The sequence below is a fragment of the Thamnophis sirtalis genome, unplaced genomic scaffold, assembly GCF_051295495.1.
Source record: "Thamnophis sirtalis isolate CommonGarterSnake01/CBP01778 unplaced genomic scaffold, rThaSir2_p1.2 scaffold_6, whole genome shotgun sequence".
NCBI lineage: Eukaryota > Metazoa > Chordata > Lepidosauria > Squamata > Natricidae > Thamnophis > Thamnophis sirtalis.
In genome coordinates, this window is record NW_028261386.1 from 58,869,258 (window position 1) to 58,889,194 (window position 19,937).

The following is a 19,937-nucleotide window of genomic DNA, read 5'->3' on the forward strand; positions in this document are numbered from 1 at the left end:
CCCATTTCTGGCCTCCGGAGGACTCCACAGCCTGGGGGATGCCATTTTTACCCTCCCCAAGGCTTGAGGAAGCCTCCAGAGCCTGGGGAGGGTGAAAACATCCCCCCTGCCATAGTGGAGGAGGCTGAGTAGGCCACACCTACCCAGCAACTGGGTAGAGAACCAGTTGCTAAAAATTTTTGAATTCCACCCCTGCCAAAGACCCATTTTCGTGGCACGACAAAACCGCGAACATCAAAAGCGCGCCGACAAAACTACAGCGCTAAAACCGCGATGTCAAAAGAGCGCCGACAACAGCGCGCCGACAGAAGCGCGATTTAAGTTAAGGTAAGGTTTAGGGTTAGGTTTAGGGTTAGGTTTAGGGTTAGGTTTAGGGTTAGGTTTAGGGTTAGGTTTAGGGTTAGGTTTAGGGTTAGGTTTAGGGTTAGGTTTAGGGTTATGTTACAGCGCGCTTCTGTCGGCGCGCTGTTGTCAGCGCGCTTCAGCGCTCATTCGTTGGCGCGGTTTTGTCGGCGCGGTTTTGTTACCGCGGTTTAGTCAGACGTGCTTTTGTCGTTCGCACATTTGTGGTGGAACCCTCATTTTAACCCTAAGCTAAAATATTCTCCTTTATTGGAGCCTTCCCTAGCCCTGGAGCTCTCATTAACAGCTTGAGGACCATTATTCCCAAAATTCTCAGCCATCACAGACTGTCCCCAGTCAGGAAAGGCCAACAAATATGGTACTACTGCCTTCTTCTTTTGACATCTGGAGTATTTCTAGTATTCAAATTCAGCTCTGGGGTCAGTGAAAAAGGCATGAATATGTGGCCTCTGACGAACTTCAGGGAGCATTTGGTCTCCCATCTGGGCCTGCTGACACCTCCTTCAGACTTAGGATAGTCACTTGTTGATGAGCATTTTGCTCTTCCATTACCATTAATCAGTTTTCAAAAATCATTTCCCCCCCAAATTGCCTCTGACAGTTGCTTCTGGAAAACATTTGTCAAAGTATAAGCATGCCTTTGCCATTCAGGAATAGTCATGATTCCTTTTATCAGAGACAAATGCATATCTTGAAAATTGAGTGATTGAGCATATCGTCATTCTGAAATGACATGTATATGCATCTCAACCAAGTTAAGATAGATCTGGATTTACTGGTCTAGAGATCTGCAAATTTATCAACAATATTTTTAATGTATTTCTTTTTCTGACTTAAAAAAAATACCATTTACTTTTGGTTCTCTGCTTGCAACCAAGGCAGAATTATTTAATTTTAAAGATATGTTTTCCATGCTGGCCCCCAATAGATGGAATGTGTAAATTCCACCTGTATAGTCAAAGTCTGCTCCACCCTGTTTAAAGCACATTCAAATGAGAAATGCATTTCAAAAATCAAACAAATGGATCTGACTCCCAAAGTGTGCTCCTGCCACCTAGTGGAGAGTTTAAGCAATACAGTTGTTCCTTGAAAATAACCTTGACTTCTAACTGAAATGATAGTCTGAAAATAGCATATGATGTCATGTTAGTCACTGTAGACACATTTTAAAGGCAGAGAGCTCTGAGCTGTATTTGAATATAAGGTCATGGATTTAATAGCTTATCAGCTGTATAAACATTTAGAAAGCCAGGGGAAAATTAATAGTCTTAACAAGAGTTATTTATTTCTCTGACAATACCTACAGACATTCAGTTGCAATGTATGGCTGTGAAAGATGGACCATAAGGAAGGCTGACTGCCAAAGAATTGAGGCCTTTGAACTATGGTGCTGGAGGAGACTCCTGCGAGTCCCTTTGACTGCAAAGCAATCAAACCGGCCAGTCCTAGAGGAGATCAACCCTGACTGCTCTTTAGGCCAGACCCTGAAGATGAAACTGAAATACTTTGGCCACCTAATGAGAAGGAAGGACTCACTGGAGAAGAGCCCAATGCTGGGAAAGATTGAATGCAAAAGAAAAAGGGGACAACAGAGAATGAGGTGGCTCGATGGAGTCACCAAACAGTAAGCATGAGCTTAAATGGACTCCAGAGGATGGTAGAGGACAGGAAGGCATGGAGGAACATTGTCCATGGGGTTGCGATGGGGAAGACATGAATTCGCAACTAACAACAATAACAGCAGACATTCTAGAAAACTCTGGGTGCTGTACAAGACCAAATAAAAAATTACACCTAATAATTCTGATTCTTTTTCTTTTATAGATATGCATGTCATACCTGAAGTGAATGAATATGATCGCCTTTTGCTTGTCACCAGTCCACAATCATCTTCCTGGTAGAACTGAGGGTCTTGTGACCTCGCTGACTCCAAAGGAGAACACTGCTTTAGATTCTGTTCTGTGGTATAAATAGGTGCAGCTCTGAGGCCATTTCCTAGAAGGAGAGGCACACTGCATTAAGGCTAAATATTCCAGCTGTGTATCATAGAGTGCTAGTTGTAGCCTTTTTAAAAGCACTGACACGGTCGGATCAGATGACTTGCTTATGGGACCAATGTCAGCATATTAGCTTTAACACAGATTATGTAACCTTTGCTGGGATGGAGACTACGAAATAAGCTTAGAACACGTATGTGGGGGGTGGTTTGCGTGTATATGAGAGGGAAAGACTGTGCTAAGCCATTATTTGGTTAACTCTGATTAGCTAGCTTCACACAAAATATAAAACCAAATCAAAATGATCCACATTTTGACTTAGGACAGAGATCCCCAACCCCCAGTCTATGACTGGCACCAGTCTGTGGCATGCCAGAAACCAGGCTGCGCAAACAAGCAAAGCTCCATCCACCAGATGCAGGCAGCACACAAAACTACATGCCCCCTTTTAGTTCGCAGAAAAACCTCTCTCCACAAAACTGGTCCCTAGTTCCCAAAAGGCTGACTTAGTATGTTAAGTAAACCAAGAGAATACACAATTTAGGATCAGGGCGGGATGGTAGAACTAATTTCAAAAATAGAAGGAAAAGAACCATGGTTTTGTATTGTTCAGTGTGTACGTGTGTGGTACATTAGATAGAATAGAATAGAATTCTTTATTGGCCAACTGTGATTGGACACACAAGGAATTTGTCTTTAGTGCTTATGCTCTCAGTGAACCTAAAAAGACAAGATACATTTGTCAAGAATCATAAGGTACAACACTTAATTATAGTCATGGGGTACAAATAAGCAACCAGGAAACAATATCAATATAAATCATAAGGATACAAGCAACAAAGTTACAGTCATGCAGTCCTAAGTGTGGGGAGATGGGTGATAGGAACGATGAGAAGACTAATAGTAATAGTAATTGCAGCCTTAGTGAATTATTTGTTTAGCAGAGTGATGTCATTAGGGAAAAAAACGTTCTTGTATCTAGTTGTCTTGGTGTGCAGTGCTCTATAGCGTCGTTTTGAGTGTAGGAGTTGAAACAATTTATGTCCAGGATGCGAGGGGTCTGTAAATATTTTCACAGCCCTTTTTTTGACTCGTGTAGTGTATAGATCCTCAATGGAAGGCAGGTTGGTAGTAATAGTTTTTTTCTGCAGTTCTACCTACTGTAGTATGTAGTACAATACATTGATTGTTTTGCAGAAGAGCCGTGGTGGCACTGTGGTTAGAATGCAGTACTGCAGGCTAATTCTGCTGACTGCCAACTGTCAACAGATTGGCAGTTCAATTCTCACCAGCTCAAGGTTGACTCAGCCTTCCATCTTTCTGAGGTTTGTAAAATGACCCAGATTGTTGTGGAAATATGTTGATTCTGTAAACCACTTACGAAGGGCTGTAGAGCATTGTGAAGTGGTATATAAGTCTAAGTGCTATTTCTCTTGCAGATAGAAGCTCTGTTTCTCCAGCTGTCAGTAATCACATTTAGAGGTTTGTTCATATCCCATAGATATCTCTTCCTTGGAGGAAAATATTTTGTCTCAATATATTTCTTTTAACCATTCAGTTCAATCCAGCAAAGGATTGTGTAGATATGACCATTTCCACTACCTTGGCCAGTTTCTCCAAGACTTCAAAAGTCCAAAATAAATTAAGAAGATGCTTGAATGGATTCTATGTCATTAGTTCTTATCTGTCCTCTACAGCAGTAATTTTTGAAGGATGCTCTCTTATGGTGCTTCAATTAAGATGACAGGAACATTTCACTATATAGGTTTAGGTTTAGGTTTTATTGAACACTTATAGGCATTTAAAGAGTTTATATCACTGGGTAGTATAGCAGTATTACTATTCTAAAGGCAAAGGTAACTTCTTTCAGATCAAGATTGACTTCCAGTGACTGTATGGATTTCTGGCAGCAACCCAGAAGTAGTTCATTACTATTTCCTTTAGTCATATTTTGGGAGATTCCCAATCAGGCCTGCACTTGTATTCTCCCATCCAATTATTTACTAGACTCAACATTGTTTAGTTCAGGGTCTAGAGAAGCCCATGTTCTCTATCTGCTGATACTACAATAATAAGCTACTGAGGTGAAGTCAGGAAAATGCTCTTGAAAATCTGCAATCAGCTCCAAACACTTACCTGTTGTATCCAGTGGTTCACTACGAGTACTATAAGGCAACTGCAGCTTTACACTTGACTTGGGCAGAAATCTGATTTCTTGACTCTTAGTTGGAAGCTTTTTCTGAAAGCTCTGGAAGTGGGGAACTCCTTGTCCAGGAATTTCACTAAAAAAATAAGCGGGGGTGGAGATAGGAAAGGGGATTCAAATCCAAATTTGCACAGCACTCTGCTGCATATTTCAGGCAGTGTTTAGTTGCAGATTGTCTTTTCCATAAAGCAAACAGAGATGTTTTATTCATAGGCACCATTTTAGTAAAGGTAAAGGTTCCCCTCACACATATGTGCTAGTCATTCCCAACTCTAGGGGGTGGTACTCATCTCCATTTCAAAGTTGAAGAGCCCGCATGTCTAAAGACATTTCCATGGTCATGTGGCTAGCATGACTAAATGCCAAAGGCACACGAAATGGCATACTTCCCACCAAAGTGGTCCCTATTTTTCTACTTGCATTTTTACATGCTTTCGAATTGCTAGGTTGGCAGAAGCTGGGACAAGTAACAGGAACTCACTCCATTACACAGCGCTAAGGATTTGAACTGTTGAACTTTCTGATCGACAAGCTCAGCGTCTTAGCCACTGAGCCAGCATGTCCCTTAGGCACTACTTTAGGATATCTCAATTAATTTCATTTGGTCAACTGGTAGCTTCTGTGTGGCTGAAAATAAACCAGCACACTGCATGTTAATAAGAAGTGAGCATCAGGGATGCCTCTAATAATATAGAGGCTAGAGAATCATACAGGAAGAAAAAGCAAGACAACCACAGTAATAATCTTAACTAAACTTGAACAAGATGCATTTCCAAATATTAAACTGCTGTTAATCTAGTCTCTCCAGGTGTGATAGACTGCAATCTCCATCAGTCCAGCTAGCATGGCCATAATTTTACATTTAGGAATCCCAGAGTCTGGATATTTTCAGTATCTTGATGCAGTATTGCATTTTTAAGAAACGCAAAAATATTTATAGGAATATCAGTCTTGTGAATTCTCAAAAAACTTTCTGCATACTTCTCTGCAAATTTATAGTGTGGCTGAGTTGCTTGAACTCCTTACCTAACCACAGAGGTCATTCCTTGAACAGGCTGGGAAGATGATGGGAAGAAATCCATTTCCAGTAAACCTTGGAACAGATCAAAGCAGTCATTTCAGACGTCATATTTTAAAATAAAACCATTCAAGCAAACCTATGAGAAAAGTCTATTTCATACACTCTGATGAACAGGAATGATAACATGAATTTTAAAGCACTTTCATTTATTTTTACTTGTATCGTTCAGCTCAAATGTGGAATGTGCACAGTAGCCCCCATACAAGCCACTGTTGTTGTACTGCTACACACAAGGAACTGAGACTAGGAGATCATTTTGTTTTAGCTCCAGTTTCCCACAAATAAATCCCAATATTTTAGACAATCTTCCCTACAATATTAAGATTAAAACCCATTTTATGATCCTAGGTTTGACCCAGTTTCAATGCGATACATGGTGAGGAAAGATAAAAGTGGCTGTAAAATTAAAAACTTTTCCCCACTTAGGCCTAATCATTATACTATGGGCTGTATTTCAATCTTACCTGAGTTTTGCTGTAATTTGGTAACCCATTCTTTCATGAGTGGTTCAGTTGGAGCTCTGAGAAGATACTTGGAGCCATCATTCAACCTAGATGTGTGTGAGAGAAAAAGTATTATGGAATCAGATTTCAAGGTAGCCCAGATTAAGAATTCATTGTTAAGCAAGTCAGTACTACTTATTGTAAAGCTGTAGTAACAAAATCTTACAATTCTGAACATGATTTCTCCACTGTCACTGCATGAAATCTAGCAAGGGTCTTGTCTGAGATGCTTACTTAGGATACTTTCCTGCCCTGAACTCAATCCTCTTTTATCTGACTGTTGTCTTGGTAGTGGCTCTTCCTTCTGTCTGTCAAGGCCACTCCCATTTCCTCTACATATTGTGGCATAAAGAATACTGTATAATTTTGGAAACCGGTCTAGAAAACTCCATAGAATACTTTCCAAGACTTCCTAATCCTAGGATACCTGTCAACAGAATTATTAGATGATAGCTGGCCACATTCCAGTGTTGTACTTCAGTGGGAATTAAGACATAAGTAACGGGTAGAAATATCTACCTTAAACATTACTACAAGTTAAGAGATGGGAATGACTGAAAGTTGTAAGTGAAGAGGAAACAATTAGTGCTGGAATTCTGAAAAGAAGTTGATTCTGTTCTCTTCAAGAAATTCATTGGCACTATGTGTTGTCCTAGAAATCTGATCAGGAGCAGAGATATGACAAACTGCCTGTGTCCTTCCTCAGCAACTGAATACAGTGAATGTGTTTCACTGTTGGCATATTGGGATATCTACAAAAATTGTATAAAGGACAGCACCTGTTCCAAATGCCCAGTCAGAGAATGACAATTTCTAAATTCTAACAGCACCTATACCTTAAAGTGCCAAATGCATCCAGGTACCTCATAAAAAATCAATGCTACTCACTGTAATGTGAAACAATGGCTCTTTTTGGTATATTCTGTTTCCAGGGTGCAAACAGCTCCAGACAGGTTCAACGGTAAGGCCATCACAGAGCTCTGTTATGCAAAGAAGGCAAACATAAAGTCCACACACTTGAAAATATTGCTTCTAACTAAGCCACCATGAAACAGTACTTTTAGGTAAACAAATATTCTTCTTCCTGGAATAGGGTAAGCATTCTGAAGGTTTAGCTATGGCTAACAAACTAGTACATATTTAACCAAGAAAAAGCTTGAGAAAGGGACTATCTTAAATGGCAAACTGAAGAAAGGAATGATCCAGGATTCTGTTTCTGCATTTCTATTGATTTAGGCCAGGGTCTCCAACCTTTGCAGCTTTAAGACTTGTGGACTTCAACTTCCAGAATTCTTCAGTCGGCCATCCTGGTTGAAGTCCACAAGTCTTAAAGGGGCCTCTGATAGACACAATGTAAAATGCAAGGATCTCTTTGTGATCATGTTCACTCTTCTTGCTTGATGGATCGATGTCATTATACTAAGAGAGACTATGCAGATGCTTCTATTCTATGAAAGTTTTGTAAGCTTTAATCAGTGCCATTTATAATTACCATTTAAGCTCAGCTTCAATGCACCTATGGGTAATTTATATTCTGTTATGCTTTATGACTGCTCTATCTAGGATACATGACATTTTAAGTTTTATTTTGGAAAAAATGCAGTTTATTTCTAAAACTCAGGCAACAAAAACGGTATAAAGTGTTTTCAAGTAAAAATACTTAATGACCTTGTTCATGCAGAAGTCATTGGATTATATAGGATATAGAAATATAGGGTGGAGAACAAATTTCTCCATTTCTCATGGAGGAAATATATCAATGTGATTGCTGGGGGTAGAAAAAGATTTGATGGCATATAATCAATCAATCAAGCATTTCATTTTGGTTTTTTTTTTCTCTCTCTCTTTCACTGGCCATTACCTTGAGGGTATCTTTCTTGTCCTGGTAGAAACACAAAGTTTGCCTCATCAGAACTGTATGAAATGTGTTCCAGGACCGACTATTTGCCTGAAAGAATAAAAATCCAAGGTCAGATCTAAAACAGATAAAGATTCATCTGAACATGAAGCAGCACAAGTAGGAAACTTCTTTTGTCCACACTTGCTTTTAGAATAAAGGTAATCCTTGGCTTACAACCATTCATTTAGTGACCAAAGTTACAAGGCACTGAAAAAATGAGTTATGACCTGTCCTGGCACTTATAACCTTCACAGCATTCCCACAGTCATGTAACCATAATTTGGGTGCTTGGCTATCATATATTTGTGATGGTTGCAGCACCCCACAGTAATGAACTAATGCTTTGTGACTTTCCCAGCTGGCCTCCAACATGCAAAGTCAATGGGGGAAGTTGGGTTTACTCAATGACCACGTGATTCACTGAACAATTACAGTGATTCGCTTAACAACCATGGCAAAAATGTCATAAAATCAGGAGCTTAGCAATGGAAATTGTAGTCGTAACTTGAGGACTACCTATAAACTTTTTCTTAAAACATGGGCCAAGAAAAACAACTAATGTCCAAAAGTTCCTTCAGGGCATAAAAAACTACATAATTAGCACCAAGCAAATACAGTATGAGGGACTCCCTGGTAATAATCTCGCCCCCCAATGACTGGCTCGAATCAAACTAGTTTTTAATTTTATTTTAGCTGACACACTGTGGATTGTACTTATCCTGAAAACTCAGATCATTTATTACTGTAGCTTATATTCGAATCATCACACTGGGAAAAAAAATGGAGCTGCATCAATGTTAGTTACTGACAATCAGGGTGGATTCAGCTGGTTCGGACTGCTTTGGGCAAACCAGATGCTAATTTTACATCTGGTTTGCTGAACCAGTAGTTGCCGGACTGTCTGGCCCCACCCAGCCCCTCCCAGTAGTCTCCATGCAGCCTGTTTTGGATGCCAGATAAGTGCAGGGCCTGCGCGGAGGCTCTGGGAGGGCGAAAAATGGGCCTCCCGGAAGTTCCAGAAGTCCAGAAACAGGTCCGTTTCGGGCCTCCAGAGGGCTCTAGAGCCCAGGAGAGACTGTTTTCACCCTCTCGGAGAGTTGAGGAAAGCCTCCGGAGCGTGGGGTGTGTGTGATGGTTTCGCCCCGGTGGTGGTGCAGGAGGCTGAGTAGGCCACCCCCACCATGGCCACGCCCACCCAGCAACCGGGCAGAGAACTGGTTGCTAAAATTTTTGAATCCCACCCCTGCTGACAACATACCATCATAACCCTAGATTAATTTCTTTCAATGTGGCAATTTATGGATAACCAGTAGTTGTTGGGATCTGTAGACAAATATTGATAGCAATCTACATGAAAAAGTGTGAGTTTTGCATTAGCGGGAAGAGAAATCTTATCAATTCTTTTGGGGACCGCAAACATTTAAATGGTAGATAAAATGAATTTTTCTAATACAGTTTTTCCTATCCCTTCCCTTGAAAGCCAATCATTCTAACCTTGCTAACACTTTTGCTTTCTTCTTGGAATTTCTGTTGATCTGCCGGAAGTAAAAGGAAATTAATGTATTTTTTAATTTTTTCCCCATATAAATACCTTTCTGCCCCCTGCCTGCAACAGGTTCTTTCTTTCCAGAGGCCCTTCCATCATCTGAAGTTCCAATTTACTTGGAAGAGTCTAGAAAAAAGACATATATAATATAAAGTCTCCTGAAAACATTAAAAAAAAATCTCTTGTGAAGGAACATGTGGCATTTTTGTAGCAAAATGTAGCAAAAGGGTGGGAGAATATTCTGTGGCCAAACTTGCATCAACACTAACTTTAGCTTAGTTTTTTGAAGTAAGCAAATTCCAGATCCCAAAGGTGCTTTTTCAGGAGGCAACTGGAATATAAATCCTTTCATTTTCCACCATCCTGTCAGAGTTGAAGAAGCTTCTTGGATGAGAAATGAAACATCTTCAAAGAAAAACAAGGAAGTCCAGTTGCCTACTGAAAAAGCACCTTTGGGACAACCATGACCTGGATGACTGAGAATGTCTACAGACTTTTAACTATACAAATTCCAGGTGTGCTTGTCTACCATCACTATTATCTTCCAGCTACACGGAATTGGCCAAATTGATTGATGTTGATGAGTATCACATACACACACCCCTGCAGGGCTCAGTATTGATAGCAATCTACATGAAAAAGTGTGAGTTTTGCATTAGTGGGAAGAGAAATCTTATCAATTCTTTTGGGGACCGCAAACATTTAAATGGTAGATAAAATGAATTTTTCTAATACAGTTCTTCCTATCCCTCCCCTAGAAAGCCAATCATTCTAACCTTGCTAACGCTTTTGCTTTCTTCCTGGAATTTCTGTTGATCTGCTGGATATATTTTTTGCCGTGACAATTCTCCAGGTGAAGATGCTGCTTCTTTATTAAGCTCCTGGCAAGAAGATATATCTGCTTTGCTGCACTGATTTGGTCTGCTTTTCCTCTTGTCAACGACGAGACTGGCCCCTCTTCCTCCTTCTGAATTCTGCAACATTTCAGCAGAAGTGGGAAGCTTGAATTTGGCTATCAACCAATTATCTGCAGATGTCAGGAGAAGTTTTCCACCTGAGCTGGCCAGATTTTGTTCTTTTTCCATCTTTCTTCCTGGGTCACTGGGGATGTCCGACTCCTTTTTATGCTTCTCCATATTATTCCATATGGCCTGCAACTCTTCTTCCTCTTCTTCAAACATCTCATGAGCAGGGTGACGAACGTCTGCTGTCATGCCTTGCAACTTTGTTCCTTTGGTTACCTCTGCCCATGGAGTCAAATTAAAAGGGCAGAGATCTGGGCCACTCAGAGTATTTTCCACATAGCCCAACTCACAATCAAGCTTAGGAGGTTGGGTGGGGGATTTATGCCCCAAGTGCAGAAATGAAGGTGGGTGTCTTGGAATGCCTTCTCCAGAGCACTGAGTATTTTCTTTTTCTGATGTCTCCTTCACTAAAGGATCTTTAGTTCTGGTTAGACGAGAAACTAAATCAGGGATGCTTGGAGATTCAGCAGAGGAAGGCTTCAGTTTCAACCTCAAAGCTTCTTGGACTTTGGCTCTCTTATCATCTACATCTTTTACTTGCTTCTCTTTGGGGCTATCCATTCTACCTAGTGAAGCAGCTAGTTTATCCCACTCCAAACCTATCTGCTCATGCAATACACTGGTATGAGAGGGCTTATTCTTCTTGAAATCAAAAAATCCATCACTGGAATGGTTGTGACTTGTGGGATGCAGCTTCACCTCTTCACTAGAAGCAACAGAGTAAGTTTTCTGCCTGCCGTAGATTGGGTTGAGGTTCACTTCTTCAAACCAAGTGCCCTTCTTAGACTTGGGGAGCTTATGAGGAACATCTTCTGCTCTCATGGGCTTTGCGTGCATTACTCTCTGTCCTCTTATGGTTTCCTTTTCCAGGCTGATACCAGTTTCGTGTGTCTTTGTCTCTTCTGTATTCCTTTGGTCCACTTGGTTCACCTGCATTGCCCCTTTCCTTTCTGCTATTTCTTCCCTTGCTACCTTGACAACATCATGGACATTTCTAAGAGCACTGAGGTCCTTGGGAAGTTCCAGGCTCAAAACAGATCCCAGGGAAAGATGCTGACAGGTGTTCATCTTTTCTGTGGATGAATGGTGGCTATGGAGACTTGTGCTTTGTTTCAGGAATATGCACTTTCCAGACCTTTCTCTGGGTAAATCACATTCCTCATCAATAGCCCATTCCAGTGGATTTTTTACATAATCCATCAGCTCTCTTTGTGGTAAGGACAATGCCTGCAGCACTTGCACCCTCCGGGTGCATCTAGGCGGCCAAGTGTTACTCATACTATGCTTCCCTTCTTGCAGATAATTTGTTTTTGTTCCCATAATCCTTTGCAAAATGAGCTGCTGAATATCTCCTGCCATTGCTTTGGTTTTTCCCTTTGGGCTTTTTGGAGAGCAGCTGGAATTCATCTTGGGGAAAGTATGAGAGGCCGCTTTGCTCCATTCTACCCTGGAAAATGGGGAAGAAGGAACTCTGGGAGATCCTTGCTTAATAGATTCTGATATGAGTGCTGAATTTCCAACGTCGGGATCCTGATTTCTACATCCATGTTTCTCCTTTACTTGTAGATAGGTGCTCACCTGTAAAACATGGTAAGAAAAGTAAAGAACATATCTGAACTGCATGAAGCTGCTGGAGTCTAAGCCAAATATTTAGGATAGCACAGTAGCAAACGTTGCAATCGTAAGACCTTATTTAAAGGCATGCACTGAGACATGCTATCTTCTGCCAAATGTTTATTCACTCTTCATTTGAAAGACCCGTTCATGCAACCCCCCAAAATGGACAATGCACTTCAGTTTTATTTATTTCTTGCCAACTGAAACTCTAGCTATTCTAGTTTATTTCATTTTATTATTCCTGGTTTTTCAGGAAGGGAGACAATATTAGTCTGAACTTAAAGGTAGAGAAACCATTACTAAATACATCTCAAAGCTTTTCAGTATACAGTATATCACAGAAGTGAGTACACCCACTCACATTTTGTAAATATTTAAGTGTTATCTTTTCATGTGACAACACTGAAGAAATGACAATTGGGTACACTGTAAAGTAGTGAGCATACAGTTTGTATAACTCAAAATAACGCAACACACCGCCATTAATGTCTAAACTGTAAGTGATGTGCTACCCATTCTCAATTCATTTCAACATTCAAGCTATCAACAGAGTATTAAAAACATTTAATGGGTGTTAAGATCAGCTGAAAGAGGTTTGGCCATTTTCCAAAAATAAAATATTTTCTCCTGTCCATATCTTAGCTCAAAATTCAATATATCGTAGGACTCATTTCTTGATTCTTTTTCCTTTGCAAATCTATTTACTCCTTCAGAGTGGGAGCTAAATTACATACTGTTCCTTGTCCTAGTATATCTTCCATGAATTTGTATGGTAAGTCTGCATAGGTGACACCAGTCCAGCATCTTGTGATTTGTGATTTTGTGATTTTATTGAGATTTGTAGGCCGCCCTTTTCCCTGAGGGGACTCAGGGCGGCTCACACAAAATCGGGGAAGGGGAAATACAGACAATAACAAAGACACATATAATAAAAACAGTAACCAACATGCATTCATCATTCGGGGGGGGGCAACTATCTTCATCCCCAGGCCTGACGGGCTAGCCAGTTCTTCAAGGCTGTGCGGAAGGCCTGGACGGTGGTGAGGGTACGAATCTCCACGGGGAGTTCGTTCCAAAGGGTCGGGGCGACTACTGAGAAGGCCCTCCTCCTTGTAGTTGCCAGCCGACACTGGCTGGCCGATGGAATACGGAGGAGGCCCAATCTGTGTGATCTTATTGGTCGCAGGGAGGTAATTGGCAGAAGGCGGTCTCTCAAGTATCTTCAATAGTTACACAGAACAGAGAACTTTAATAAATGTAGAGATTAACAGCAGAAACTGTGTAGGCTTCAATTCTGTCCTTTGGTCAATTATTGAAGATGCAAGATGTGGAGGAGAACAAATACAGCATATAGAGAAAGCTTGGATAAAATACAACATATTTAAGAGCCATGGTGGCATAGTGGTTAGAATGCAGTATTGCAGGCTAATTCTGCTCAGACTGTCAGGAGTTTAAGTCCTTCGACCCTGACTGGCTTAAGGTTGACTCAGCCTTCCATTCTTCCGAGGTTGGTAACATGAGGACCCAGATTGTTGGGGGCAATATGCTAACACTGTAAACTGCTTAAGGAGGGCTGTAAAGTACGGTGAAGTGGCTTATAAGTGCTATAGCTATTTAAAGTTCTATGGGAGCAGTTTTCATAGGACATATTAGGATATGAGATGGAAATTTTAATGCAGCTGTAATGTATTCATGCCTTCATACATTGTACCCTCGCTAAAGGTGTCTGCCTGATTTCTAACATGGATGTGATAATTGTAAATCAATGCAGAAGTTAACTATGAGGAGTAGCAATGAGCTAGTTAGTAAAGGACCTTGCAACATGCAGCCATGTGCTCTAACATGCATCCCTGGTCCTCACTCCCTCATTCCTACATCACAGCAATTTTACCTCTTTTGCATGCTGATGGTACAGCCTTTTCTTTCTCTTTAAACTACCCAAAGTATTTTCTAAAAGTCCCTGGCAACGTTTCCAAAATGTTTTACAGGCTGAGGGTTTAATTTCAGAGAGCTGGATATCAGGAAAGAAACAAAAATGGAAAGTGAAGGAGTAGTAATGACAAGCTACAACAGCCAGCAAAGAAATGAAGGTGCAGAAAGTCAGTTGGTGCCACATAAAAAGATTGTGCCGGATGCATAAATGGCAGCTGTTTATGTAAGAAGCAGAAAACAAAACTAGCTTCCTTGATCCACACTGCATTTTAATATACTATTGCTTAGTTATGAACTTCCAAATTTCCCACTGATGTTACTTGACATTCTTAGTTTGGAATTTCCTCATATTAGAAATTCTTGCCTCCCATTGCTCTAGAACAGTATATCTCGGATTGAGGAACTTTTAAGATGTGTGGATTTCAGCTCCCAAAATTCATGCTGGTTAGGGAATTCTGGGAATTGAAGTCCCCACATCTTAAAGTTGCCAAGGTCGAGAAACCCTGTGTCAGTTTTGGAAACCATTTTTCTTCTTTTTTGCTTCCTGACTGCCACATATTTTAGCCTGGGAAATTGGGAGGGGTTTTTTTTGTCGGAGCGGTGTAAACTTAGCCATAACAACATTCCTTGTACTGGGAGTCAAGGACATTTGTCTGCTTGGGAGTGACTGGGGAGTGTCTTCAGTCTCCAGTCGATCTGGAGAATGGATTGGACCCAGGGGTGGGTTCTGGCTGCTGCTGCTACTGCCAGTTCGCTCAGGGATGCGCTGGGGGTGTGCCCATGCTTCGCTATGCGCACATGCACAGTACTATAAAAATGCTTCTGCACATGCACAGAAGCATTAAACAAGATGACACTGCCGAGAGAACCGATTCGAGGGCATGGCAGGCTGAGTTACTACCTACTCTTCCGAACTGCTCCAAACCGGTAGGAACCGACCTCTGATTGGACCATTGAGGAACTTGTGGGTGTGGAGCATGGTTGTGAACTTTCAAGTGGGCGGGGACAACCTAGAAGCTTTCAGATTTGGGATTTCCCAGATGTGCCAACATGACATCTCTAATAAATTGGAACTTTGAGGAACTTCAAGCCTTGGATTTTATTTTGTTGGGGGTGTTTCTTGGAACCCTGACACCTGTGATATAGCATTGCATTTTGCAATTGTGTGTGTGTGTATATGTGATATCTATCTATCATCTATCTATCATCTTTGGCAAGGAAATGCCTTACCTTGTGCGAAGTCTCTTGTCCTACAGTTGGTGAAGATGCAGTCTGGCTCCCTGCAGCTTTTTTCTCCCCTTCCTTTTCAATGTTCAGGATCAAACTCACTGTGCTACCCAAACTGCCAGGGGATGCCTGTGGCACAAGTAACACTGGCGTCTCTGAGGGTTCTAGAACTAGAGTTCCCTGAGGGACCTCCACCTCAAAGGGCAAACCATTTCCTGATTCTTCCAAGCTCTGTTTGTACCCTGGAAGAACATTTAGTGCAAATGCAGTGGAGACTGGTTCATTCTGTTGCTTATGGTAATCTTCTGCTGAACATTTCATCAACACCTTAGAGTTCAGGATGCCATCTGTCTCAGTCACATCGGCTCCAGAATCGAGTTCAATCTAGGGAGTAAGAAAAGACAATAAATAAGCTGCAGTGGGTAATTTGTTCATTTTCTTCCTTCAGCTTGGTAAGAGCCGAGGTGGCACAGTGGTTAGAGTGCAGTGCTGCAAGCTACTTCAGCTGACTGCTAGCTGCAGTTCAGCAGTTCAAATCTCAAGGTTGACTCAGCCTTTTATCCTTCCAAGGTGGGTAAAATGAGGACCCAAATTGTTGGGGGCAATATGCTGATTCTGTAAACCGCTTAGAGAGAGCTATAAAAGCACTATGAAGCAGTATACAAGTCTAAGTGCTATTGCTATTGCTATAGCATTGTTATTTCTTCTGAACTGGGATCTACTTCCTTCTGGACAGTGCAGGCTTCTGTACTATTAACTGGACCTAAGATCATGACCTATTCAGAAAATTAGAAATCATCTGGGGAAAGGTCAGTATTTGGTTCTTCATTCTATATTGTGGTTGATTCACACAAGGAGGCAGAAGACTGGCAGGGCAAGTCTGCTACAAGTTTGGAGACACTACACTCAAGTGAACAAGCGCTTTATATATGAAACTAGGCTTTTTGCCTCAATCTCCTGTGCTAAGATTTTTTTCAGGAGGAAAAAAACCCAGCAACTGAAAATCTATACTGATGGTAAGTATTTTAGCTAAATATAATATAAATGAGACCATACAGAAAAGTTCCACTGCTGTATTGAACTTTTGGACAGTTTTAACCTGGATGTACAAAAATATACTTAAAATAAAGATAGCAAATCTTAAATGGGAAAACTACAACATTGGTGAAAAACAGCAAATAGATATAGGGCTTGGCTCTTGTTATTCTTATTATTGGAAAGGAATCAGATTAAGAAATGGGAGCATGGGAGCCAAGATGATGGTTATTTAAAAATCTTAATATAATAAATATACTTCTTCAATGATGTTTTGACAACTTCTCAGTCTAACCCTTAGGTCTCAACCTTCCAATGGGGCTATCCAAGACTGGTCCAGACAGCTTTCTTCCTTAAAAAAGAAACATTATCTCCTCCCAAGTCTTTACAAGAACAGGCAAGCTAAGTACCCTGGAAAAAAGGCGAGAGATCCACAGTCCTTCCAGTTTCTTAAAGACTTTAAGAGACCAGAATAAATTAAGCTGCAAGGGGAAGAAGGCAATAACACAAGATCCCAGTGATTAGCCCCTGCACTTTTTCTACAGCAGCAATTTTTAAAAGGATGAAAGTACAGCCATGAGACGTAGAATATCCATATTCTATTTTTAGTAACAAAATGTTGACCGAGCTACGCATATCCTTTGGGCAGATGTCCTTATCTTTAGCAAAATAGAGTAGACTGGTACTTTATAATTCCAAGAATGAGAAGCTGTTGCCAAAGCAACAGAATTGGGTTATTTAAGAATCCTGAGCCCTGCTGGTGCTACACTTGACTTCCCAGATGCATACTGCATAGGTTGATTCACTGCACACTATGAGCCCATTATACTGATCCAAACACAAGCCTATGTAGGTGGGGCAATATGCTAAATCCAAATTCTCCTCCTGTTATCTCACCCCTTTGCCTAGATAAGTGCTTTGATTGATGGAGCCCATCAAAAGGAATATTGAATCAAACCATGCATTTTAGTGATTTTGCAGTTAAATCATAAACACTTTTATGCCGCCGAATTGTTTTCATTGTCAGCGTTCTCAGAAATTTGAAGGTGATCCATCTTTGCTTTTGCCAATTTGAAAGGCTGAGGACAAGAAGTGAAAATTGTTTCTTCATCTTGAGCTGTTCTATGTCCTCATGTTTAAGCAGTCAGCTGATGGCATGGACAACAACTATATATTAACTGCAGATTCAATATTGATAGCAGAATTTACAAAAGCAAACAATACATGAATACTTCCCTAATTCACACACATAACCATCCAGAGGTACAAATCAGTGAAAAAGATAACAAAGGTAAATAATAAGGAAATTTCCATCCTCCCCCCCTGGGTTGTGCAATACCGTCTTCTTCTTTTCCCAAGGACAGGGGGTCAGCAACCAACGGCTCTGGAGCCACATGTGGCTCTTTCATCCCTGCTGCAGCTCCCTGTCACTGGTCAGCAGCACAATTTTGAGAGGACCTTCCGGTTGGGGAGAGGGAGAAGCATAGCGCGCCAGGAGGAGACTCTTATGGCAAGGAGCAGGCTTTCTGGTCAGTTCCACAATTGATAGGGCTTTCAGTTAGGACAGGTAGAGGAAAAAGGATGCCATGCTAGGAGGAGACTCTTTGGTAGGGGAACCGGATTTCCGGTCAGCTCCAGAATTGAATGGGGGCTTCTGGTTAGGATCTTTGTGGCTCTCAATGTTTTCTTTTCTGTGGGAAACTGGTCCAAATGGCTCTCTGAGTGCTTAAAGTTGCTGACCCCTGCTCAAGGCCATGAATAAAAGTTCCTATTTGTAATAAAGGCACATTAGAGGCATACTAACTTGGAGGTTTTGAGGCTCATCATTCTTGTTTCCAGGGTCCTTTGGGGAACACTGTGCTTGATATCGTACCATCACCCATCCCAGCATGTTCTGTAGTTCTTCCATTCGCTCCTTTATCTAAAGGCAGAACAAGAGGGGGGGGGGGAGGAAGCCCACCTGAAATGCCATTTTGCAATATCTCTGAAACTATTTCTGTTCTCTTAAATATTGGTTTCCATATTCTTAAGGATTCCAGGTAGATTAATAATAGCAATAGCAATAGCAATAGCAGTAGACTTATATACCGCTTCATAGGCCTTTCAGGCCTCTCTAAGCGGTTTACAGAGAGTCAGCATATTGCCCCCAACAATCTGGGTCCTCATTTTACCCACCTCGGAAGGATGGAAGGCTGAGTCAACCCTGAGCCGGTGAGATTTGAACCGCTGAACTGCTGATCTAGCAGTAGCCTGCAGTGCTGCACTTAACCACTGCGCCACCTTGGCTCTTAATAGATTTGTATCTGTCCTTTTTCATTCAAAGAGTTGAACAATTATATCCTACTTATTTGTTCAGTTACCTCAATAAGGCCTGCTGAGAGAATCTATCATTTTGTCACAAAAAACACTGGAACCTTAATGAAAGATAACTCTGAAAGTTGCATAGACCTCAGACAGAACCATGGAACTATGTTTCATATATTGTATGCATTAAATTATTAGAGAAAGAAAATAAGATATCAGGTAATGAATATTTAATAGCTGCCAGCTGATTTAAGGTTGTAATCTGTAATCTATAGGCTGATGCAATGATGATTCAGCAATATATGGTATCACCTCTTTAAAACTCTGATGGGTCCACACAAGTCATTTACCCCTTGAAGAGGTGTCTATATATAGGTGGTCATTAGAGGGCGTCCCCCCCCTCTCCCTTCCTCCCTCTCCCTCCCCCCTCTCGTCATGTATCTCATTTCTCTCCTTGTGTCTGTAGCTGAGTGGTAAGGAATTTATCTACCATGTATATGTCTGTATATATAAACCACTATTAACTGTACAAAGGCTCTGTGTCCTCTGGGCTCTGTTTTGCTCCTTAGTTTATGTCATAATAATAGTCACACTGCCAAAACTCTGACATAAGATTATAAAATAAACTATTAGAGAGAGAGAAAAGACTCTCCTCAAATGTTCCCAAGAGAGAAACCCCTCTTCCATCTTTTGCAGTCCTCTTGCACTTGTTTTAGCAGGCAAGAAGAGATATTCCTTAGAGTTAATCTCACTTTTCGTTCTAACTGGAATTAATCCCTTTCAGTATTTCCTGTAATGTTGCTCCTTGTTCTCAGCAGCTACTCTGTGTGTGATATTCTTTAGTTGCTTCTTCCCATTTTAGATTTTTCTATGTGAGTCTATTCCCAAACTGTTCTTGTGTAGTGCTACTCCCCTGATTTTCTGATGCTGTTTTCCCTTGCAATCTGATTTGTGACCAGCTCTGAAACCTGTCCAGTAGTGGGTTTATACTTGTTTTACTACCAGTTTGCTCGTGCACATGGCCAGGCAGGTGGCCAGAGCCTCCCTCCACCGCCATTACCACTTCAGCCAAACTGGGCCGAACCGGGAGCAACCCACCTCTGAATCTGTCCATTTGCTTTCCTCTCAAACCCTTGAATTAGTTTTACTCTACCAATAGAAGAGAATATTTGTAGCTCAGGGTTGAATTGTGGGGTCCTTG

General features: G+C 41.1%; 1 protein-coding gene across 3 annotated transcripts in view; it reads right to left on the bottom strand.

Annotated features, from left to right (window-relative positions):
* LOC106543131 (uncharacterized) overlaps positions 1 to 19,937 on the bottom strand; it is a 70,725-nt gene that overhangs the window by 2,675 nt on the left and 48,113 nt on the right. The window contains exons 21-31 of one of the 3 annotated variants that reach the window (XM_087717932.1): positions 18,237 to 18,353; positions 15,401 to 15,781; positions 14,130 to 14,249; positions 10,373 to 12,199; positions 9,642 to 9,722; positions 8,012 to 8,098; positions 7,039 to 7,130; positions 6,112 to 6,197; positions 5,593 to 5,659; positions 4,497 to 4,642; positions 2,203 to 2,358 (exon numbers count right to left, since the gene is read on the bottom strand). In XM_087717932.1, coding sequence (XP_087574058.1) covers positions 2,203 to 2,358; positions 4,497 to 4,642; positions 5,593 to 5,659; positions 6,112 to 6,197; positions 7,039 to 7,130; positions 8,012 to 8,098; positions 9,642 to 9,722; positions 10,373 to 12,199; positions 14,130 to 14,249; positions 15,401 to 15,781; positions 18,237 to 18,353 — 3,160 coding nt within the window. The other 2 variants (XM_087717929.1, XM_087717931.1) reach the window with 2 other exon arrangements.